Here is a 19,893-nt window from a genome sequence, read left to right as displayed (position 1 = left end):
GGGCCTGCTTGTAGAAAGGTGTCTGTCTTGGACGAATCAAAAAATGAGAAGTACTCCCAAAACCAGGTTAGCCGCTGTCACACGCACAGTGGAACTGACAACTGGCACAATGTGCGTTAGTCAGTGGCTTACCTGATTTTAGATCTCAGACATTATTCTGACAACCTCAAAGCGCACACAATCTGTGGAGGAACACAGACAAAGGCCGTGTGATAAAACAGTAATAAATCAGACAGAGTTAACATGAGGAGTATAGGTATAGCTTCTATTCAAATCACTTATAAAAATAAAATTATTTAAAATAATCTACACAACACAAAATTACATAACAATTAAATTAAATTGACAAATATATTAAATCCTCCATATTGTCCTATCACTGTAACAAACTGTACTACAGAATTATAAATTACAGCTGGCTTTGGCCCACGATTTGTGGATCTAGCTATCGAAATACATCAAAATGCTTTCCATTTCAAATGTCACGAAAAAGTTTTCAAAAAACAATCATCTGACAACTGTAAATAAATGTATAGAAACATGACATCTCATGATATAATGTGTGTGGCCTATCCATCCCCACCATATATACAGAATAAGGAATAGTGGCAGATAAAGGGAGCTACTTACCAAGTTTTCTTTTGGAATAATTTTTAAAGAAAAAAATCTATCTCTTCTGCTAAGAGGACCCTGTATATCATCTATCCAAACATCCAAATTGTTTTTTTCTCTAAAAGCAATCACACTGCATGATTAAAGTTAGGTGCATTTAAGAATATAGTATAGCCTACACCGACGCAGAAGTTCAGTTCACTTGCACTACCCCTTCCCTGCCCACTCCCCTGCATCTGCAACCCGACCTGGTTATGCAAATTTAGACGAGAGTGGCATCATGCTCAACCAATGGGATGCCGTGTTGGAGTTGAATGACCCGCCTACCATAGACAGTTGACAAATAAAAACCTTAGGAAGGCGGGCTCTACAAGGCCAGCATGTTTAGTTGGTTATTAGAGTTATAGTTGGGGTGCGGCGCGTTCAGTTTTGCACGTCGTACATTAGGAATGAACCATTCTCTTGTAAACACTTTCCTGTCCTGACAGATTATTTGTAGCAAATATCAATGCGACGCAGTTTTCTTTACCCTTAAATATACGTCATAGATGTCACAGCTGCCATTAGAGGTGCGAAAAATGCGTTTGAAGCCACTTTGACAAAGGACCCCCCTACCCCTACAGTGTGAAGTGGTTGAACTCGGCTTACTTGTGTACAGTGTTGCCATGAGCAGAGTGTGGCTGTGCACGTACCAAGGATGCAGCATGACAGTCTGATCTGCTGATGACGACCAGGAGGTGGAGGAGGAGGACGATGATGAACTCTAAATTATTTACGGAGTGAGAGTTGAGGACTCCCTGACATCATTAACAAATTGTCTCACATCGATTTGAAGCTAATCTTTTCACCGTTTTAAATTTCCACACCACATGAAATAAAAAGTTAGGTGTGTATAGAACTTCAATACGGAACATCTTCATTTCTTACTTAAAAAATAATCATCCTATTTAGCAAATAGGGAGATATTACAATTTTATTAAAAATCTAATAGATTTTCATACGTGTTAACTATAAGAAAACAAAACACATTTTTATGATTAACAAAAAAATCACAATATTTAATTGACCCCATTTTGAACTTGTCAAACTGGGACATGATGTTCTCTCCTTTGTTTCTAGGACATTATCAAATAACTTTTTTGGTTTAGGCAAGCCTATATTTCTCTGATCAGTTTCTGACTGTCAAAGCTCTATGGCTGTAGGATTATTCACAGCCAGGATACACATAACCCCATGACATGTAAAGTAACAAATCAGGATTACATTGTATTATGTAACAGCAGATTTATATAGCTACAATTGCCACTGGGGGGCGACATTTGCACCTGGTTTCTGTAGTGACTGCATGTGGTGTGTGACCGTTTTGACATCCAGGGAATAACTGTACTGTTAATAAATATATGTATAACAACGTTATGATATGTCATTGCTATTTACCAGATGTAATGTTAAAATGTATGATTAGTGTAAATTAAGGGTTAAGTACTGAATGTTTCACTATACTGAATTTATCAACATTCATAATTTATCATTAACACATGCCTGTAAAAGTAAAAAAAAAAAAAAAGGTTTTCAAACAGCTTACACCTGCACACCTGCAGATAGGCCACTAATTGGTGTGAATTTGAACTACTAAAATGAAGTCAGTTGTGTGAAGGTAGGTATGAAGCTTCAGTTAATGTTCACGTCAAACATCAGAATGGGGAAAAATGCGATCCCACTGACTTTGACCGGTTGTTGGTGCCAGACAGGCTGGTTTGAGCATTTCTGAAATTGCTGCCCTGAACAGCTCCAGAGTTAACTGTAGGCCGAAATGCTGCAAAAAAAAAACATCCAGTAAGCTGCAGTTTTGGTTAATAAGAGAGGTCAGAGGAGAATGGCCAGACTGGTTGGACTGGCTGACAGAAAGGCTATGGTAACTCACATAACCACTCTTTACAACTGTAGTGAACAGAAAAGCATCTCAGAATGCACAACACGTGGAACCTTTGAGCACGCTGGTGGATCAGCTATATCAGCAGAGGACCATATCGGGTTTCACTCATGTCAGCCAAGAACAGTAATCTGAGGCTGCAGTGGGCACAGGCTTACCATTACTAGACAGTAGCCTGGTCTGATGAATCTGGTGGGGTCAGAATGTGGCATCAAGAACATGAACCCATGGACCCAATCTGCCTCGTGCCAACAGTCCAGGCTGATGGTGGGGGTGTAATGGCATGGAGAATATTTCTTTGGCTACCTGTGTGTTGTTGCTGACCATATGCACCCCTTTATGGACACAATTTGCCATCTTATAATGGCTACTTCCAGCATGAAAAGTCACCATATCACAAAGCAAAAGTTGTTTCAAACTGGTACCATCATGAACATGAGAGTGAGTTCAGTGAACCTGAGTGGCCTCCCCGGTCACCAGATCTGAATCCAGTAGAACACCTTTGGGATGTGGTAAAACAGGAGAGGCAGCATGAATGTGCAACTGCAGAAATAATGTGATGCAATCATGTCATCAAGGACCAAAGGAGGCTGTTAGTATGGTGTTCCTACTAAAGTGCTAGGTGTGTGTGTGTGTGTGTGTGTGTGTGTGTGTGTGTTTATGTGTTTTATAATTGAATAATTAAATAAAACTGTTTGTCTTAAGTGTCTCCATGTATCAAAAGACCTGTTAATCAGATTGTAATGGGAGTAATAGCAAGTTTTTGTCTTGTGTTTTGATTTTGTGGACATGTGGATTACAGTGTGCCTTTAATGTGATTGATTGGACACACAACAGCCCTGAATTCACACTAATGGCCACAATTACAGAAGCTATATGCACCTATTTATGTCTCTGACTGATCTCACATAAACGGATACTGTCTCTTTAAGAGTCACACTCGTCTGAGTGCACTCGGCCATTTCCGTCTCTGGCCAGCCGGCGGTGTCACTCAACAACCGTGGAGACTTCAAATCACTCCAAACATACCACACACTGCTGAATAGGGTAGGTCTGAAATTACTATTAAATGCTCGAATATGACACATTTTAATTGTGTGTGTTGATTTGAGAATGTGTGTAAATGACCCCCTCTCCACGCTCAGTGTTTTGAGCACAGAGCCCCGAACGAGCATGTAGTTGACTTTCGCTAAATTTAGCTATTCTGAGGCTGAGGCTAGCTAACATGCTACAATGTTGCTAACGTTGTGAGCTAGCGTCATTTGTTAAGTAAGAGCAGCGTTACAGGTTAGTCCCATGTTCTTGTCAGTTTGTGTATCTATAACGTGGATATGTATATTTACGCTTCACGTACATTTCATAGGAGATATAAAGGAAGCGCTCTGTTTGGTGCCGAGTTCTCTTCTTTGTTTACAAATGTAGCCCTAGCATATTTTGCAGGTTAGCTAGCTATTTTTTGGTAATATTGTCTTGATTGTTTGCAAACAAAAACAGTGACGCTAAATTCGGTCCATTAAATTGCTGCTCGACAGTTTCTTAACTACTCGCAAACTCTCAGATGTCACCCGTGATTAGTACGAAAATCTCGCTCTACTTAATTTGTTAAGCCCTAGATATAAGTACATCCCATAGGTGAAGAGCACATGCTAGATGATCGTTTTCCACTTTCTGCGCAAGGACTCGGGCAAAAACTCACTTTGCCGGTACACAAAGTTGGTGAAGAATCATTCCTTCATCACCTGCCGTATAAATGATGAGTAAATTGACTTTCAAAAATTACCGTTACACTTGATTTTAATCAGTGAGGCAAGTTAGTCAGAGTTAGCCAGACATAATCCCTCAATTTTGTACACAAGAAAAATCAAGGTATGATCTGCTTTTAAAACAATTCTGCTCTATTCTAATGATTATTTTTAAGAAAAGCTGTCACAAATTGTTCCGCTGTACTTCTGATGATCAGCCATGGATGAAGATGACAGCCAAGATGAGCTGATCAACCGCAGTGCTTCCCACAGCAAAGGAAAAAGGGCTGCTTTGTGGGCCATCTCAGGTAGTTTGAGTAATATGTTTGTCATTTGTAAAACCATTTAAATGTTTTCACCAAACTTCATTCACAATCATAATAATAGGGTATCAAACATATGTAAGAGCTTTTAAATTCTTGTGCATTTTGTGTGTATGGTTACATAATTTTTTCCTCCTAGATGACTCGGATGATGTTGAAGAGGAGTCTGAGGAGGGAGAATCTGACAGTGGTGAAGAAGATGAGGAGGATCATCTCGATGGAGAGGATGTAGATGATGAAGAGGAAGAAGAAGGAAATGAAGAAGAAGATGGTAGGAGCGACTGTTCAATTCTTATTTCATATTGTCAAAAAACTTTTTTTTACTAGATTATCATGCATCTAATCATTTGCTCGATTTGATTTTCTAATGAAGATTGGGGTAATTAGACAATACACCGTATTCTGTCATTTAGCTGCTCTGATATAACATAACTCACAATATTGGGATTTTTGTTGTCAAGTTAACAAGCCTTAATTTTCCTGTGTAGTTGAATGACGAAAAATTTACCTCTGTGATATGCTATAAATTAATACATGATTATTTGCCCACTACTTTGTGATATGCTGCACTATTTTCTATAAATATGGATTGTATAGTGTTTATACAGTAGATTTCTACTCACTATTATCAGATGAGGAAGAGGAGGAAGATGCTAAGCCCGAGGATGGTGCTTTAGGGGGGACCTCTGCTGACTTTGCAGAGATGAGCTCGGATGAGGACTCAGAGAAGTGTCCCATCTGCCTTAACTCATTCAATAGCCAGCCTGTTGCAACACCAGAGGACTGTGAGCACTACTTCTGTCTCGACTGCATCCTTGAATGGGCCAAGGTGGGTCTGAGTAAAGAGTGCTTTATATCTTTTGATTATCAGTATATGCACCTTATTTAAAAAAAACATCTGTGGTAGAGGAAGCTGAAAAGCTCAATTCTAGTACTTTTGTTCTCCACTATTTAGAATGCAAACTCGTGTCCTGTAGACCGTATTGCCTTCAACAGCATATACCTAAGGAAATGTTATGGAGGCAAAGTGAAGAAAATGGTGAGTGCATTCACCAGCATTAGTTCTGGAACATTTGTGACCCCAGTTAACTCTATACACATTTATGTTGTATGCCCTTATTGCTTATGTGTAATTTTTGTGATGACTGCTTCATTCAGATCACTGTACAAAAGCCTGTGAAGGAAGGTCAAGAGGAAACGGTAGATTTGGACCTCGAGCAGACCAATTGTGAGGTGTGTGGTGGCAGTGACCGTGAGGACCGCCTCTTGCTCTGCGATGGCTGTGATGCAGGGTAAGATAGATAATATTGCAGTATATAGTTTTTGTATATTTTTAGAGTGTCGAAACTCAGTCTTTTAGACTTTTTTTAGATTTTAGGTTCTTAATAAACCTGTTATTCGATTTCTTATTATCAAACATTTTTATGCCTTTTTATTCTATAGGTATCACATGGAGTGTCTCACACCACCTCTTGACTCTGTTCCTGTAGAGGAATGGTTCTGCCCTGAATGTGAAGCCAACAATCGTCACTCAAGTAAACCCTTAAGTTTTCTGCCTTCATAAGTATTTTCTTGATAAAACATATTTTGGACTTGGGCAACAAGTAATCCTTTAAGACAGGAAAAAAACTAAAAGTTACATTTAGTTACATTACAGTCTTGTGATATAAAGTATTTTACATATTTTGGTGAAATTTAATTTTGTCAGAGTATATTTTCTATAATTTCTTCAAATTCATTGTCTTTGTGGAACTGCTCTTTATACATTTAACTCTCTTTCAATAAGAATATATTGCCAAAAAAACAGAACAAAACACCAAATTAATCTAAATGCTTAATATCTACCTATAACTAACCTATTCATTATCTTATAAGTGACCAACTCGTAGCATTGTCTGTACTCTAAAGCATCCTTTCAAAGTATGTCATGTTAATCTTCGGTCTCAGGGGGTTCAGCTGAGGAACTTAGTGATGCAGAGAGCCTGCCTTCCACTGCCCGCTCTGCCACCAGCCGCCACCAGCCTCGTGCCACAGGTCCCACCAGAGCAATCGCCCGAACTCAGCAGAGTGAGAGGGTTCGAGCGAATGTAAACCGACATCGCATCACACAGGCACGCACATCACAGGTTTGGCATGAGGCGTGACGCTTCTGTCTTGGCTTCTTTTCTAACTCACTTCCATAGCATATGGCTAAGGTTGGATCTACACTATATTGCCAAAAGTATTGGCTCACCTGCCTTGACTCGCACATGAACTTAAGTGACATCCCATTCTTAATCCATAGGGTTTAATATGACGTCGGTCCACCCTTTGCAGCTATAGCAGCTTTAACTCTTCTGGGAAGGCTTTCCACAAGGTTTAGGAGTGTGTTTATGGGAATTTTTGACCATTCTTCCAGAGGCGCATTTGTGAGGTCACACACTGATGTTGGACGAGAGGGCCTGGCTCTCAGTCTCCGCTCTAATTCATCCCAAAGGTGTTCTATCGGGTTGAGGTCAGGACTATGTGCAGGCCAGTCAAGTTCATCCACACCAAACTCTCTCATCCATGTCTTTATGGACCTTGCTTTGTGCTCTGGTTCACAGTCATGTTGGAACAGGAAGGGGCCATCCCCAAACTGTTCCCACAAAGTTGGGAACATGGAATTGTCCAAAATCTCTTGGTATGCTGAAGCATTCAGAGTTCCTTTCACTGGAACTAAGGAGCCAAGCCCAGCTCCTGAAAAACAACCCCACACCATAATCCCCCCCTTCACTAAACTTTACACTTGGCACAATGCAGTCAGACAAGTACCGTTCTCCTGGCAACCGCCAAACCCAGACTCGTCCATCAGATCGCCAGATGGTGAAGTGCGATTCGTCACTCCAGAGAACGCGTCTCCACTGCTCTAGAGTCCAGTGGTGGCGTGCTTTACACCACTGCATCCGACGCTTTGCATTGCACTTGGTGATGTATGGCTTGGATGCAGTTGCTCGGCCATGGAAACCCATTCCATGAAGCTCTTTACGCACTGTTCTTCAGCTAATCTGAAGGCCACATGAAGTTTGGAGGTCTGTAGCGATTGACTGCAGAAAGTTGGCAACCTCTGCACACTATGCGCCTCAGCATCCGCTGACCCCGCTCCGTCATTTTACGTGGCCTACCACTTCGTGGCTGAGTTGCTGTCATTCCCAATCGCTTCCACTTTGTTATAATACCACTGACAGTTGACTGTGGAATATTTAGGAGCGAGGAAATTTCACGACTGGACTTGTTGCACAGGTGGCATCCTATCACAGTACCACACTGGAATTCTCTGAGTTCCTGAGAGCGACCCATTCTTTCACAAATGTTTGTAGAAACAGTCTGCATGCCTTGGTGCTTGATTTTATACACCTGTGGCCATGGAAGTGATTGGAACACCTGATTTCAATTATTTGGATGGGTGAGTGAATACTTTTGGCAATATAGTGTATCTGAAATGTCTTGGTGTTCCACAGTTTGTTGTGTGCAGATTCGATTTACTGATAACACATGTGACTCAGTGTAATGAAATGTACTTAAGCTCTACTGACAACAGAAATAACGGCATGTGTTTTTGACAGTTTTAATTGACTGGTGATTGAAATTCTTGTGTTAAGGAGCAGTGCATGTGTTTGGGAGTTTAGACAACAGTGGTGTGTGAAAGTGAAGTGAGTGAGTAATGCAAACTCTTTCTTCTAGTTTGCTCCCACATATCTGATGCAGTCCACATGGCTGGATGAGACTATTAATGCTGTGGTGGCTGGGCTCAATACCTCTGTGTATATACGGGACTTAACACCTCGTGCCCCATCTAGCCGCAGGCGCAAGACTGGTAAGTAAGCACGTATAGAAATGCACAACAAATGCCAGAGCAAGGCTAGCATAAATGCAAGCAAACATGTGACCAGATATAGGACGAGGTCTAAGTAGTGATGTGTTTGTAATGATGTATGCCTTTTATGATTGACTGAACAGGAAAGCGGAGAAAGGTCAGACGCAAGAAGACCTCTTCTTCTAAGGGTAAAATGGGTAAAGCTGCAAGTACAGGAGTCAAGAGGAGGAAACGGAGAGTGAGGAGGACTAAATCCAGAAAAAAGCTGGTGAGTGTGCATCAGCTTCAGTGTTGAGGTTTAAATGATTTAGTTTGAAATGTTTTTATTTTTTTTGTTGTTGTCATAAGATGTTGTCTCTAGATAAAATCTATGCCCATGTTTTCCCACTAGATGGTGAAAAAGTCAGTCAACCCTCGAAGCCGTATTGCTAATAATCTTGGAATTGTAAAGGACAAGAAGAGTTCTTCACTTCCCACAGTATATCGGCCCTCAGAGCACACGCTAAGCAGTATGCGTGCCGACATAGGAGCTGCATCCCTCTCTATCTACGGAGATCCATTTGACCTGGATCCATTTGTGGATCGGTAAGAAGACTTGCTCATATTTTAGGGCTGACGCAAAAACCATTTTACAGACGTATATGTTGGTGTTTCTGATTTTGTATAAAATTAAGGGAATGCATAGAGATGATCATTAGCGCCATTCACATACTGGTCTACTGGTTCTGACTCAGTACATTAATGCGTTATCACACACACCAAGCTTTTTTCTTATCATGTGATAATGTAAAATGCTTGGCTGGGTTCTTTGATATCAACTGAACTCCTTTTAGCCCAGTGTGTGCTTTGCTACACAGAATGGATGTGCAAAATAGTTTTTTGTAATGAAACAAAATTAAACCCAATAAATTAGTTCTTAAATATTGACTTATCCAGTTTACAAAAAAATATTTGAATAGTTAAGGACAGCCTTATTGTAATCATTGGTTATCATTATCATCTATTTAAGTATATAGTACAGTGCATTCATAAAGTATTGAGACCCCTTCAATTTTTTCACATTTTGTTATGTTGCAGCCTTTTGCTAAAATTTCCCTCATCAATCTACACTCAATATCCCATAATGATAAAATGAAAATGAAAACAGAATACATGATTGGAGTAAATTCGATTGATTGGACATGAGTTGGAGAGGCACACACCTGTCATAAGGTCTCACAGCTGACAATGCATATCATAGCAACAACCAAGCCATGAAGTGGAAGGAACTGCCTACAGAGCTATGACACTGGATTTTGTCGATGCACAGATCTGGGGACAGCTACAAAATGCTACAAAAACTTCCAGAGAGCACACTGGCCTCCATAATTTTAAAAAAGTTTGTAAAAACCAGGACTCTTCCTAGAGCTGGCTGCCCAGCCAAAATGAGCAATTGGGGTAGATGGATCTTGGTAAAAGGTATCCAAGAACCCGATGGTAACTCTGGCTAAGCTCCAGAGTTCCTGTGTGGAGATGGAAACCTCTTGAAGGACAACCATCACTGCAGCACTCCACTGATCTGGGTTTTATGGCAGAGTGGCCTCTCCTCAGTGAAAGACACATTAAAGCCCTCTTGAAGTTTGCAAAAAAGCACCTAAAGGACTCTCAGACTGTGAGAAACAAGATACTCTGGTCTGATGAAACCAAGACTGAAATGTTTGGCCTCAATTCTAATTCTTCTAGTCAAATCTGAAGGAAAGTGTTCCTTCCCAATAACATCCCAACGGTAAAGCATAGTGCTGGCAGTATCATGCTGTGGGAGACAAGTCAAAACAATGCAGGAGTGGCTTAGGGACAACTCTGTGAATGTCCTTGAGTGGCCCAGCCAGAGCACTGACTTGAACCCAATCAAACATCTCTGGAGAGACCTGGAAATGGCTGTCCACTGCCGGTCTCCATCCAACCTGACAGGGCTTGAGAGGATCTGCAGAGAAGAGTGGCAGAAAATCACCAAATCCAGGTGTGCAAAGCTTGTCGCATCAAACCCAAGAAGACTCAAGGCTGTAACTGCTGCCAAAGATGCTTAAACTAAGTACTGAGTAAAGCGTCTGAATTTAAACACGTAGCATAAAGCTGCAGCATAACAAAAAGTGAAATGTGAAGGGGTCTGAATATGTTTTGACCACGTTGCACATGTGTGGATAGTGTGAATGTATGTCTAAGTGTGTTTGTGTTTGTATGTAGCTCGGTATATACAGTATTGATTATTAAGCAAATTGTGACTTATGGTATCCATTTGTCCAGTGAGGAGGAAGAGCAGCAGGCCCGTGTTACATCGCTGCTGGAGGCCAAGAGGCGAGGGATCTCTCGCTCTGCTCTTCGCTCTCACCAGCCTGTAGCTCGACCAGTCACTGCAAGCCTTTCCAGGTAACATCACTTCTTTGCCATGATGTGTAGGATTGGGTATGGTTTATAAAATTAATATGGTCCCGTACTAAATTTTGAGCCAAGTGGGTAGCATGCTTTTTGACTCTGCTTATCAATCCATGAAAGTGTCTTAATGCACCTGCTGCTATGTCAACAGTTATGCATGGAACAGTGGGTGGTGATCAACCACAATTATACAGCAAAATGTAGTCACTGGTCAAAAATTGTTTCTTTCAAGGAAGAAAACTATGTGTTTACCAATAATTTACTGCACCATGGTTTAAGAATGGTTTTGATTCCCCAATCGTAGTCATAATTGTCCCAAATTGGCTAATGCAGGCACACTCAAATCATGTGAAAATTAGTGAAAAGGTGAATGTTAAGCAGTGCATGACAAGATACAGAATATTTTTCCAAAAATAGCTTGTTCTTTATGACAAATGACAAACTTGTGGCAACCTAAATCTGCTAAAAATCATGGTGTTTTTTTATCTTACTTTTCCTTTCCTTAGTCAAATAAAATGTAAAAATCACTACTGTCACTAAGAATTTAAACAAATGAGCAAATTTAAAATGAGAAACTGACATGCATCATCTTATACCTCATAATTGCGTCTTTATTTGAGATCTTGTGATTGTGAGTTGTCATAGTTTTCTCAGTCTTTGTGGTCAAGATGGTATCTAGCTTGATAAATACTTTGGAAATTTAATTAAAGGTTTGCTATGCTATACCAGGAGGGGTATGGATGTCCCCCAATCAGGGGGTGTTGTGGAGGCGGCTCCTGTGCCTGACCTTCTTGGCAGTATCCTATCAGGACAGAGCATGCTCTTGATGGACAGCTCTGATGTCGTCATTAATCGGGATGGTTCCCTTAAAGCTACAAAGCCAGGTAAGTCTGTGTGGCACATTTTTAAAAACTAAACAGTGATGACAGATTTAACTGTTGTAGCTGTGTGATTATAGATGTGACTTCGTCTTGCTTTTGATCAAAATAATTAATGCTATTAGAATAGAGGTATTTACATTCAATCTAGCTGTTGAATCTCAAACCATTTTAAACTAGAATGGCACAGCCAAGGCTAGACAATCCTACACAAGTCTGTGATATCAAGATTATTGTCTGGATCTGCACCAAATTGTCATAGATCTCAACACCATAAATATGTCTGATTATTTTACATCAAGATCCACACTTCATTTCCTGAAAAATTGACGAACATGATGAAAAATGCCCAACCTCGCAGTGTTTAGGAAAGTGATAGAAAATTCCTGGTTCCGCCTCTTTAATTGGATCCACACCAAAATTGAATGACTTCTTTCCTGTCCCATGTCTCTTCCCTCCATCATGTTTGGTGCAAATTGGTTTAGTACTTTTTGCATAATCCTGCTGGCAAACAAACAAACCAACAAACAAACCTGACTACTTGATGTAACTATATTCAAATTGGCAACACAAGAAACAAGTTATCTGAAAAATTACTGAGAGTAGTGTACAATGTGTAAATTAGTTTAATCTGCAAAAAAGGACTTTCACTCTTTATATATCCTTATCATATATGCATTTTTTTGTGTTAACAGTGATGCCATCCGCATCAAATCCAGGTAGCAGCAAAAGCAGTAGCTCAGGAGATGCCAGCACCCAGATCAGCGAAGATTTACCTGGATCCTCCCATAGCTCCATGCACAGACCTTTGTCGCAGAGCTCTGCTTGCTTACCGCCTTTTACGCCCTACTTAGGCACCAACACCCAAGCACCTCCCCATTCTGATTTGCCACCCAGGGGTCATCCAAATTTGCAGCCATCTCGTCCAAACAGACCCACATCCTCCCTTGGTCACCGAGGAACCAATGGATTTGGAGCCCCTAGGGAAGCCACCTCCTCATCCATCCACCCTGCCCCAGACTCGAACTCCAAGAGCAAGGAAATGGCTCCATCACACTCCCAACCTAAAGCGCCTACAAAGCCCATGTGGGTAGATGTATCGGTGCTTCCTCGGATACCAAAAATAAAAAGGGAGAGTAGCGGTGTCACAAATGATGGAACTAGTCAAGGTGGCAGTAATAGAATTAGTAATAGTAGGGGAAGTAGTAGTAATTCTACCACTAGTAGCCATGGTTACGGCATGCCTGAAACGGGCATAAACAGCCTTGCTGGGGACAAGACTAGGCAGCAAAGTGTAGACCAGCAAAAGGGCAGGGGTGATGGACAGGCCCAGAGGCATAGGTCTGACGGAGCAAGCTCGTCAACAGCCTTCTCCAACTCATTTTCCTCTTCTTCCTCCTCCACTGGCTCACCTGCCAACCAGCCACATTATTCTTCATCTTCCTCATCTTCAGCAGCAGTGAGCTTCCGCATTAACTCCAGTGGGAACTCCTGGCATTCAAGGCGGTTAAGCATTGCATCATCCTCTGCTACTGGGGGCAGCATGCAGGAACCCTGGAGAGAAAAGGAAGATGAAGCAAGAAAGAGACAGATGCACAGGGATAAACAAATGCTGTTGGCATCACGGACACTGGTCAATAAGGAACAAGACGGTAATAATATCTATGATCCCTTTAATCCCACTCTTTCAGACTCAAGCAGCTCAGACAGTGAAGCTGAGAGCTCAAGCCTGGATAGCAGCTCCCGACATGCCACACATGAGGGGAAAGCTCCTAGTGTAGGGAAGAAGGAGGATTTATTGCAAAGACAGCAGGACCTTGTTCATGTGAAAAGTGAACCACAGGAGACTGAGGTCTCACAGGAAGAACCACATAGATCTAGTGCTCAGGAAACCGTATCACTTGAAGTCAAATGCTCACAGGTGTATGTCAAGGATGAAAAAGAAACAAGATCAGTGGACACTAAAGTTGAGAAACAAACAGTATTACTTGACACTAAAGTTAAGAAAGAGCCAGGGTTAGATGATGCAGGGGAAGCTGAACGGTGTGGTCACAGCGTAAAAATGTATTTGAATTCAGAGACAGCAGCCACTACACAACCTGCTCATCACAGCCTTAATCTTTTAAAGACTGAGAAAGTGTCTCCGGAAGAGGCGAGGGGACAGAGAGAGGGAACTGCCAAAAGTGCCCCATCTAACTGTAAGAGTGATTCATCAGCATCCAGTTCTACGCCCACCAGGAAGAAACAAAAGGCAGAATCTAAATTGGATTCCACAACCTGTTCCAAGTCCCCATCAAGAGATTTGGGACCTAAGAAGAAACCCTCCAAAGCTTCAAAGGAGCAATGCTCTAGCAGTTCAGAGATGGACAGGGCCAGGAGAGGTGACCATCATACCTATGGCCAGGGAGGCAGGCAGAAAGAAAAGGAGAAGGATAAAGAAAGGAGTTCCAGGCGGTCAAGGTCCAGAGAGAAGAGGAGGGCACACTCAACCTCAGAAAGCTCTCAGTCCAATTCGCCTGATAGGACTTCCAGAAAGAGACAGCGATCCCGGTCCCGATCCAAAGGCAGGAGGCGGTCCAGGTAAATATATCAATATCAATTTGTCCAATATGATGTTCAACTAGCATAGGCATGTGTTTTACTTTTATACCATTGCTGGGGGGCTAATTAATTTTCTCTTAAAGGTTTTGTCTATAATTGCTGATTTTTAGGTCTGTTTCCAGCTCCAGCAGCAGAGAGCGTTCAAGGAGGAAGAAGCATAAACAAACTAGTAAGGAGAGAAATGATGGCAGAGAGCGAGACAACGAGAGACAACGTGTGTCAAAGGATAAAAGACGTGGTCGATCTCGGTCAAAGTCTCGGTCACAGTCTCGGTCACAGTCACGTTCCAGGTCTAGATCCACATCTAGATCAAAGGACAATAAACGTGGTCGGTCTTGTTCAAAATCACGGTCAACATCACGGTCTAGATCCAGATCCAGGGAAAGGAGGAAAGATCGCACACGACTCCAACAACCATCTCTCTCTTCTAGAGACAAGGTGATGTCACGATCAAAAGACAAGAGGAGACACCGGTCTAGATCAAGCTCAAGAGAGCGGAGGAAAGAAGGAGGATCATCATCCAAGACTTCACAGAAAACTTCAGGGTCCTGTGTTTCAACTTCTAAAGACACGAAGCAGTTACAGGACAAGAAAAAAGAGAAGGATATCACCCAAAGCTCCATCAAAGAGGAAAAAATTTCTAAAGGGAATAAACAGGAGTTGCCCTCATGTACCTCCACCTCTAAAATTAAAAAGGAATGCCAAGACTCTGGGGCAGACAGCAAGGCCACAACAGCAGAGGTGACAAAAGAGATAAAGATTTCAAAAGAAATTAAGAAAGAAAAAGGACCTTCTTTTGATATGTTTGAAGATTTTCCTATTACTAAATCAATTAAGAAAGAAGAAATGGATACATCTACTTTGACAGAAATCCAAGGTGTAGATGAGGAGGGAATCAAAGAAAACCTCATCAAGACTGAGGCTTGTGAAATCACAATTAAATCAGAGCCAAGTTCCCCAGAATTGTGCCACTTACCACCTGTCACCTCATTTTCCACATTAACCACATCTGTTACAGCAGACAGTCACCAGGATGCAGTCTCTCAGTCCTACCCAGGCTTAAAGACTTCAACAGAACAACCAAACACTACAGGGTTGACTGTCTCTGTAAAGCAGGAAGTTCAGCAACCCTCAGACTCTGATGATGACTTCAATGTCGATGTGATGCTTGACAACCTGGACTATGTGAAGTCTGAGCACACAGAGGCAAGTGGTGCATTTGTCAAACAAGAGAAAGAGGTAGAGGAGGTGAAAAATGAAGGAGAGCAGGTGTTGGCTGTAGTTGGAGCTAAATCCAAGACTCAAGTGAAGAGGGTTACTTGGAATATACAGGAGCCTGAGGGGCCGCAACCAGAGAAATCTGCAAGCAGTAAGTGTTGCTGCCTGACCACTCCACATCAGTTTTCATTTGCTGTTCACGTGTCAAGGGGAAAATCTTTAGTTTAACACTAGGATAACTTCATGTTTTGCATCCGGCTCACAGCAAAATGTTTTCTGATTTCTTTATTACAGAAGTGGCTCTATATAAACTGAAGTTGAAGCAGGAGGGAGTTCGCCGACCTTCTATGACAGTCCAGACAACTAGTCAGGTAGGACTGAGCCACTTATCACTGCAAAGTTAACCTCGTATTTATTGCATCAAGAATTTTTAGAAACGCATTAAGCATGTAATGTGAATAATGACCAGAGGGTGGCATTGTTCACCTGGAAGTAGAAAATGTGTGTCTGGAACAAAGTCATGAGTCATGTGGTAGAAACTGAAACTAATACTGAAGTATTTTCAGACTAAATGAAAGTAAAAGGCACACTGTACAGATTAAACTGTTGTCAACACATTAAGTGTAATCACTTATTCCAAACTAAGTCATCATATTGTATGTCTATAGATGATGTAATGATAGAGGTCTGTTTGTCATACACTATTATTACCATACTGTATGTCATATATACATAAGCAGTTTGAATATGAATAGTTGCAGGTTTTTAGTTTGACTTGATTGTAATTTTATATCAAAATTGTAACATCCAGATTACTTAAAGGAATTAGAGCCGCAACGATTAGTTGATGAATCGATTTGTCATTGGCAACTATTTTTCTAATCAATCATTGTAATTATTTTTCAAGCAAAACCAAATATTTGTTGGTTTCAGCTTCTCAAACTAGATGATTTGATGCTGCTCTGTGTCTTATGTTAAATTCAAAATATATTTGGGTTTTGAACTGTTGGTCAAACAAAACAAACAATTTGGATAGAACACAATGGGCTGTGTGAAATTACAACGGGCATATTTTACCATTATTTTAACATTTTATAGACAAAACGATTGATCGGTTAATCGAGAAAATAATCACTTATTTACATTTTATCTTTTATTCCATCCCCCTGTAAACTTTTAGTCTAGTCATTTTCTTATCCATATAATCTCCCTTGACTTTTACAGGACGTCAGTGGAGCCGTCAGTGACTCCTCCAAGAAAGGGGGAGTCTGTCCCCTCAGTGCTTCCTCTAGGTCTGATGGCCTACATCCAGAGGGGTTATCAATAACTGGACAAGGAGAAGCCGAGGAAGGGGATTTGTCGAGGAAAGACAAGGTGAATATGTTTTTGTTTGGTTTTTTTTTGGACTGGTACTGTATGTATAGATGTGATACATCATGCAAGGCTGGCCTGAAGTATCACAGGGCCGTGTGGCGACATGCGCCTAGCCGCTGCCAGTGTTGCGGTTGTATTATCGATGATAATAACACGGGTGACTTGTGCCATTTTGCAACTGTGTGTTTTGGCCTTTAAAGTAATCAGGGACACAACCTGACAACAACGAACTGTTAAAAACGGAAAGTAAACTTATTCAGCGTTACATCCAGAGGGCTGGAGGACACCCATATGGGATACTGTTTCAGACAGAGTAATAAGAGAAAAGTCTCTTAGACTGTCCTGATGTGGCACTTGGGGTAATAGAGGCTCTTACTGACTCCACCTTGTCAAGAAAATAAGATAACGTTTCACATTACTTTCAGCTGGAGCAGTAGGTGGGGCTGGATTCACTTGTAGATCAACAGTCTAGAACAAAAATCTTGGGTTGTGTTGGTTAACTTCTGGTTTTAAATAAATATTTGATTAAAACCTTTGCCTTCATTGTTTGAGATCATTTGTCTTGACATAAGTGATGTGTACTTCTCCCAACAGTATTTGAAAAAGCTGCACATGCAGGAGAGAGCTATAGAGGAGGTGAAGCTAGCGATCAAGCCTTTCTACCAGAGGAGAGACATCAACAAGGATGAATACAAAGAGATTCTTCGCAAAGCCGTCCAGAAGGTGGGTTAAAAAATGAAATTAAAACACTAATAGCTTTCGAGTAATAAACTAATCACAGGTTATCGGTTGAAATTAGTTTTTCTGGAGAATTTTGTCTGTAATTAAATTGTGTTCCTGGTCATCAGGTGTGCCACAGCAAGAGCGGTGAGATCAACCCAGTGAAGGTGGGCAATCTGGTCAAGGCATATGTGGACAAATACAAACATGCTAGGAAACACAAGAAAGGAGAGGACTTAGGGAATGCACTGGAGGTACAGACTGAGGCCATGAGAACCTCTGACAGCCCCTGAGGAGGCGTAAACTGCAGGCAAGGACTGCCGCGCCCACCACAAACACTCATTCACATGTTAAACTATGTTTTACTCCGTGTCCTACCCGAGTTATGATCTCAAACACTCTGACATAGCCAATCTACATTAACTAAGATTGCTCACGGAAGATGGAACATTTTGTACAATGTCGAGCTTTCTACCCTAACAGAATGTTTGAGGTCAAACATTTTTCTCTGATCACTTGAAAAGCACCTATTGGTGTCCTGTGCTTGGACTGCCACTGCCGAGAAGTGGTCTTTTTGTGTAGTACAGCTCAGAAACTTAATGGGAGACTCTGAGGTTGTGCCTTAAAGAGGCAAATATGAAAGACCCTCCCATGGAGTGATAAATCAGGTAGCTTTCCCAGCAGGCATATCACTGGGAGGACGCAGCGTGGGCTTTGAGTTTTCTCCAGCTTTTTTGTTTTGTGGGACGGCAGGGGTATTTATCAGTGGCAAAACTAATTTTGTTGGTTAAGAAGTGGTATAAAAGTATGCAGAGTATGCACATTTAAGACATTTGTCACATTAAGAAACACTGTTATGCAATTTTTGTAGAAAATTTATCAGTAGAGTAATTAAACAATTTTAGATTTGGTTGTAAATAATATAGATTTGATATATCCACTTACATGTTTCTTTCATCTGTGTTGCCTGTTTAAAATGACTGACATAAATGGTTCTAGTTTAGAGTTGATTGTTTTTTGTTTTGTACTTAAAAGCCTCTGTTACCTGTCTTCCACATTTCTAATATACCATGTTTAATGAGCTAAATCTAGTCCAGCGTACTCCAGGTGAATTGTGGCTCAGTAGTTTGAAATGAACAACGTGGTTACTCTTCTCAAATAACGGTCTCTTCTCTTTAGGCAAACTTGATTTCTTATGGTCTGAAAAATTCTTGGAATGTCATCATCATCCTTTCAACCCCTGACTTAAATGTGGAAAACCAGGTTTTATAGAACCAGGGAATATTTTAGTTTTTGTGCCAAACTAGTAAAAATAATAGTAATAAAAAATGCACCGTTTCCCTGAATAAGTAAGATTTAATTTGTTTTTTGGGCATTCTGTTTTTAAACATGGCGGCTACAACACCACAGTGAGTTAGATAGATTTTACTTTGGAGTGAAAAGTGTTATAATATCGAATGCATATCTCAATGAGGTTTAACCCCCTTTATCTCACAAAAAATGTTAATGTGTAGAGTTTGTCACTGACCAACCTGGTACTCTCATGTTCAAACATTTTAACTACAAAAATATTTTTTTCTTTTTGTATTTATTGTTTATTAATAAATATTGAGCTAATTTCATTGGCAGAATTTCATGGTTTTGTGATCAATTTATTGTCTGTATATTAGAAAAATAATGAAACGTCTTATAAACCACAGCGTTTTCCAATGTAGGTATAACAGAAGTAAGTACATGCCTTTAGTTGGCAACACTGAATTAGTCGTTTCATTGTTAACCTTAAAGTGTCTGCATTACTTGATTGCGGCCTCATTAATGACGGCTTTGGCTTGTCAGTGTATCTTTAGCCTAAAAGCTCACTCTTGTCGATATCCCTTGCTACTCTGCATTGCTTTCTTTAACTAATTTCTACTTGTTCGCCATTTTGTTTTCTTTACTAGTTACTTTGCCCACTGCAAAGACTGACCAGGTGGGCTGGAATATAAAAATCAAAACAAAACAAAACAGGTGCTCATTTATCTGAATGTATTTCGTATTTTTTTCTGTATTTACTTGATCAAACATGCCAGATGTTTCTAAGAGGGAACACAGTAATAAATCACTGATGATAATTAGGGTTTTGTCTCAGTTTAATTCAAGAACTTAGTCATATTCTGTCCTGTTCTTATATTTCTGTTTTTAAGGATTTCAGGTTTTGAAGTGGTAAAATCTGAACATATACTATGAGAATCATAGTTATGGCTGA

At 40.7% G+C, this 19,893-nt stretch overlaps 1 protein-coding gene across 1 annotated transcript; it reads left to right on the top strand.

Annotated features, from left to right (window-relative positions):
- Nucleotides 1-3,551: 3,551 nt before the first annotated feature.
- On the top strand, nucleotides 3,552-19,759 carry phrf1 (PHD and ring finger domains 1). The gene is made up of 19 exons (XM_022754240.1): nucleotides 3,552-3,592; nucleotides 4,469-4,595; nucleotides 4,750-4,881; nucleotides 5,252-5,439; nucleotides 5,566-5,649; nucleotides 5,769-5,902; nucleotides 6,054-6,145; nucleotides 6,558-6,736; nucleotides 8,313-8,445; nucleotides 8,589-8,713; nucleotides 8,837-9,030; nucleotides 10,729-10,851; nucleotides 11,587-11,741; nucleotides 12,431-14,315; nucleotides 14,447-15,705; nucleotides 15,849-15,925; nucleotides 16,779-16,928; nucleotides 17,523-17,651; nucleotides 17,777-19,759. The coding sequence occupies exons 2-19, from the start codon at nucleotides 4,508-4,510 to the stop codon at nucleotides 17,939-17,941; spliced, it is 5,292 nt and encodes a 1,763-aa protein (XP_022609961.1). The 5' UTR covers nucleotides 3,552-3,592; nucleotides 4,469-4,507; the 3' UTR covers nucleotides 17,942-19,759.
- The last annotated feature ends 134 nt before the right edge of the window (nucleotides 19,760-19,893 follow it).

Source organism: Seriola dumerili, unplaced genomic scaffold (genome assembly GCF_002260705.1).
Source record: "Seriola dumerili isolate Sdu_G_001 unplaced genomic scaffold, Sdu_1.0 BDQW01000219.1, whole genome shotgun sequence".
NCBI lineage: Eukaryota > Metazoa > Chordata > Actinopteri > Carangiformes > Carangidae > Seriola > Seriola dumerili.
This window is presented reverse-complemented; position numbering and strand designations above follow the sequence as displayed.